This window comes from Etheostoma cragini, chromosome 14 (genome assembly GCF_013103735.1).
Source record: "Etheostoma cragini isolate CJK2018 chromosome 14, CSU_Ecrag_1.0, whole genome shotgun sequence".
NCBI lineage: Eukaryota > Metazoa > Chordata > Actinopteri > Perciformes > Percidae > Etheostoma > Etheostoma cragini.
Genome location: NC_048420.1, coordinates 23,589,123 through 23,593,836, shown reverse-complemented (window position 1 = coordinate 23,593,836; position 4,714 = coordinate 23,589,123). Strand labels below are relative to the sequence as shown.

At 42.5% G+C, this 4,714-nt stretch overlaps 1 protein-coding gene across 1 annotated transcript in view; it reads left to right on the top strand.

Moving 5' to 3' along the window:
• Positions 1–3,866: 3,866 nt before the first annotated feature.
• LOC117957203 (glutamate receptor ionotropic, kainate 5-like) overlaps positions 3,867–4,714 on the top strand; it is an 86,495-nt gene continuing 85,647 nt past the window's right edge. The window contains exon 1 of the mRNA XM_034892800.1: positions 3,867–3,900. Coding sequence (XP_034748691.1) covers positions 3,867–3,900 — 34 coding nt within the window. The remainder of the gene's footprint in view (positions 3,901–4,714) is intronic.

Genomic DNA, 4,714 nt, shown 5'->3' with positions numbered 1-4,714 from the left:
ACACACACACACACACACACACACACACACACCCCTTACAACAACGTAGTCTTGATTTGTTTAACCCGCCTTGCGCTAAATGTTTATCGCCGCCCCGCCAATGAGGCGTCCCACATGAATTTAAATGAGATTCCCCAAATGGAATTTAAATTGGCTCGAGTCGAACGGGACGGGCTCAATGGCGGAGAGAGGGAAAGATAAAACGCCCCCGAGGAGAGAGGGAAGAGACGGGGTGGAGAAAGAGAAGAGTTACAGATGATGATGATGATAAAGAGGATGTAACTTTTTTTTGTTTTTCAGCTGAATTACATGATTATTACAACACATCGGCTACTGATACAATCTGTCGTGTTTCCAAGCTGAATATTTGTCATCTCAGGCTCTAAATGTCCGTTTAAAAAAAATAAAAAAATAAAAGGGAGAAATGTAAATGTGTTGTATTTATTTAGAGATTTTTTAGTCTCAACGACTACTCAAAGCACTTTTACATCATACAGGAAACATTCACCATTCACACACATTAACACACATTCACACACTGTGCCCCCTGCTCACACATTTACACTCCAATGGCGCGACATCGGGTTGAACTCAGGGTTCAGTGTCTTGCCCAAGGACATTTTGACATGGGACTGCAGGGCCAGGGATTGAACCACCAACCGCCCGACCACTGAGCCACAGCCGCCCACAAAAGCTCTCCTTATGCACAGAACTATGTTGGAGAGGAAGAAATGGGCGCCTTGATAGCTCAGTTGGTAGAGTGGGCGCCCATGTGTAGAGGTTTGACTCCGACCTGCGGCCCTTTGCTGCATGTCTCTCTCTCTCTCTCTCTCTCTCTCTCTCTCTCTCTCTCTCTCTCTCTCTCTCTCTCTCTTTCTCTCTGTGCCATTTCACTTCTTTAGCTCTCCTGTCATTAAAGGCTTAAAATGCCCCCAAAAAGAGAGGAAGAAATGATTTCATTAGATGGAGCCAAAGAATCATAGTTGTTCCAAGTTGGAAGTTAAAGGAGACCTGTTAGGCTCGTTTTCTGGTTCCTACTTGTATTTTGCCTGTCTCTTTAACCCCCAATTTCCACAGGATGCTCCGTGCTCCGCCGTCCGTCAACACCCATGCGGCCACGACTGACCGATGAAGTCTCGAGGATGCACGAGATCTCGCGAGATTACGTAGAATAGAACCACAAAACCACCAACAGTAAGTTCCCATGCAGAGGAGCAGAGGGGGGAACAACTCTGGGCTGTGTTTTTTCCAACAGGAGGGCTAATTTTAACATGATAATACATATACCAGCAGTTTAATGCATGATTAACAGTGTGGTTTTATTCTATTATGTATTTTAAATGCTCTATTGCTATTTAAATATATTTATGGTTATTAATGTATGGGCAATTTTACTTTTTATTCACTTTAAAACCACAGCACTTAATTACCATTTGTTAATGGCATGTGTACTTTTTATCCTCGAGTTATTCAGATTTTTTAAAAATATATTTAGTCCTCTTTTATGTTAAATAATGATAAGATTTTATTCAAACCGAACCAACCGTATTTTGACCCTAACCCTTCCTCATGGCCACATGCTGATATTCCTTTGCTGCTATAACAATGTGCTAAACATCGAGTGCAGTCCCTGTAATAAGGAAGCCAAAAAGTCTGTTTCATTACTCTGTTTTTCATCATTTTCCACCGTCAGTTTCCAAGTTTCTCCTCCAGTCATGGAGTCGCACACTGAAAAATAAAAATCGACGTTTTGAGAAGCCAAAAGAGTCCGTGCCTGGGAGGACTCCTGAGTAGCTGTTCCTCCAAAATAAAGCTTCATAAACAAAAACACAACCTCTCTGTTTGCCAGCAACAGAGTGAGTAAATCCAACTGAGGGAAGAGAGAAAGAAGAGAGACGGAGAGCCTCGGAGACGCGAGATGGAAAACAAGGCATCAAAAGAGAAAGGGCAAACAGAGAGTGAGCGACTGAAAGAGGCGAGAAAAAAAATGAAAAGCAAACAAGCAAAAGAACACGAAGGCGCCGGCCGGCCGGAGTGACAGAAAATCCGTCAGAAAGAGACGTGATAGTGAGCCGAGACAGGATTTTGAGAAATAAACAAATGATAATAGCATTTAATTAGCATCTTTCCTGCAGGAAGCTGCTATCATGTCAGCTAGCAAACAGAGCCGACGGGACCCCGCTGATACCCGGCTGATACCCAGATCACCGTAGCCACTCCGAGGCTAATCACAGCCTCAACTCCATTAACTGCTTTCAATCCCGTCTCATTTTACATTGGGAGGCATTTAGTCGACACTCATCCGCAGCGACATACAGCGACTGTGGAGGCTCCTAAGTCCTGGGTTTATTGGCTTTTACAAGTAAAAGCGGCGGGGGTCAGAGCCACTACAGACCAGACAAATGTAGCTGAGGACACATGAGACGACATGCAGGCAAAAGAAAATGAGTGGTGTTTGTTGGTGGAGATGCACGACACAACAGCCGAGCAGGGATCCCCGGGGGTCAGCCATGTTTTTGTAATTTCATGGACTTCAAAGATTGGCTTCTCCCAGTGTTGGGGAATTTGATAAGGGTCTACTTGCAAGAGGAGGGGATTTTAGAAACACTTAACACTCAAAGTCAGTTATTACCCAAATGACATCGATATGCTGGAGTTGTGTTTCTTTTCCTCAAAGCGTAAATGAAAGGCAAAATCAAAGGAAGTTTCCTCCAGACAACAAGTCCTCCAAAACCACACCATGATATCGGACTTTCATCACCTGCTAAGGAGCCTTTTATAACCTAGCGCCCATCAACCGGTTCTCATTACCAACTCTTAACCCTCCTGTTGTCCTCGGGTGAAATATGACCCCTTTAAAATATTTCTATATCTTAAATATGAGTTTCTTTTGAACCAAATTACCACAAAAAAATGGGATTGGATTCCTTCCAACGCTCTTTGCAAATACAATAGATCACTTTAAATCTTCACGAAACTATCTTGTCCTAACTATTAGTCAAAAAAATTCATAACTTAACTCAAATATTATGTAGGCCTATACTTCTATATAAATCAGGGCTATTGACCATGAATTCCAAAAAGTAGGCTACTTTAACCCTCTGAACCCTGAGCCCATTTTTACAGTTTTTTTGTCCGTCTGGATTTATTTTATATAAAAACTTCATCAACCCTGTTGTCTACAGTCAAGATATGAACATCCTTCTTATCAGGAAAAACTGGGTTATTAGAATATTTGGGTTGCAGCGAGGTCACTTGCATGTTAAAAATGGTTGTAGGGCCTTAAAGACAAATAAATAAATAAAACGGAACATTAATCTTCCAGATATGTATTGATATCACAGACAGTAAAACACTTAAATAAGAAATAGAAATAATCATCATAACTCATACAGTTCACAAAATACGTACATTTCTTTCTCCAAAGAATTTACTTATGCCAATAAGCAATATAATAATGTCATATTTATTGATATTACAACCACAGCAATGCTACACAAGCAATTGTGTGTCTAAAACACGGCATAATTGAGCAAAAACGCGATGAATTATGGACGTAAAAATTGATTTAATGCCACCTTGAACGACCCTGAAAAAGGCTGAAAGTTCCAGGCTTGATAGAAAATCCCCTGTAGAGGCTAGAGAGACCCGGAAGAGACCTCCGTAACCGCTAACTCGTTACATTTTAGATGCAACCATTGGTAAATCGCTACCTTGTATGGTTGTTAAATGATTAAACTATGAATCAGAGGTGCTGTTTTTACTGCTTGGCGAGTGTCTCGGTTTCAGAGGGTTAAACTAGTGGTTGTAAGGTGGTGAAGGTGGAAACTAAAATATTGGATTTTTGTTTGTTTTCTTAATCCGGGATGACAACACAAGGGTTAAAATACTTGGCGCCTGGTCAGTGTCTCTCAGGCAGGGCCACAGTCAAGTCCACCTTTGTGGAAGACAAGTCCAAGACCAAGACTAGTCGAGTCCAAGTCAAGACTGAGTCCAAAGAGGTTCGATTCCGAGTCAAGACCGAGTCCAGGACAGAAAAAAAGGTCTTATGCATGACAGTATCAAGACAATCATTTTGGGTTCCACTTTCCCTCCAGTGTTATTATTAACATAATAAAGACACCTGGACTAGGTCCAGAGCAAAAGCCATATTGGGCAAGACCAGTGGCCGAGACCGAGACATGTCCGAGTCCAAATGCTAGCGAGTCCGAGACAAGTCCGAGACCATAGAAAAACGGTCTTGAGTCCGGACTGGAGTCCGTCTTTCTGTGTGGAGTTTGTATGTTCTCCCCATGGTTGCGTGGGTGGGGTGCGGGGGGGCGCTGTGATTGGCTGCCCACTGCTCCCTTGAGTGATGGTATGAATGCAGAGAATGTCACCTAACCCTCATGCTGTCATTGTTCTGGGGAGGACAGTCAGACAGAGAATGCATCAACCTAAAAATAACCAGAGTGTAAGCTTCAGTGTCATGTTGAAGAATATAGGTCGCTGCTAATCAGAGTGAAAGTTCCATTTTACAATCTGAGGTGTCTTCTGGGCAGCAGGGACTCCTATTGCCTCCCCTGGATGTTATATTGTGGGCTGACAGACTATGTTAAAGGTCGCATGACATGGTGCTCTTTGGATGCTTCTATAGAGACCTTAGTGGCCCCCTAATACTGTATCTGAAGTCTCTTTTATATAGACCTTAGTGGTCCCTAATACTGTATCTGAA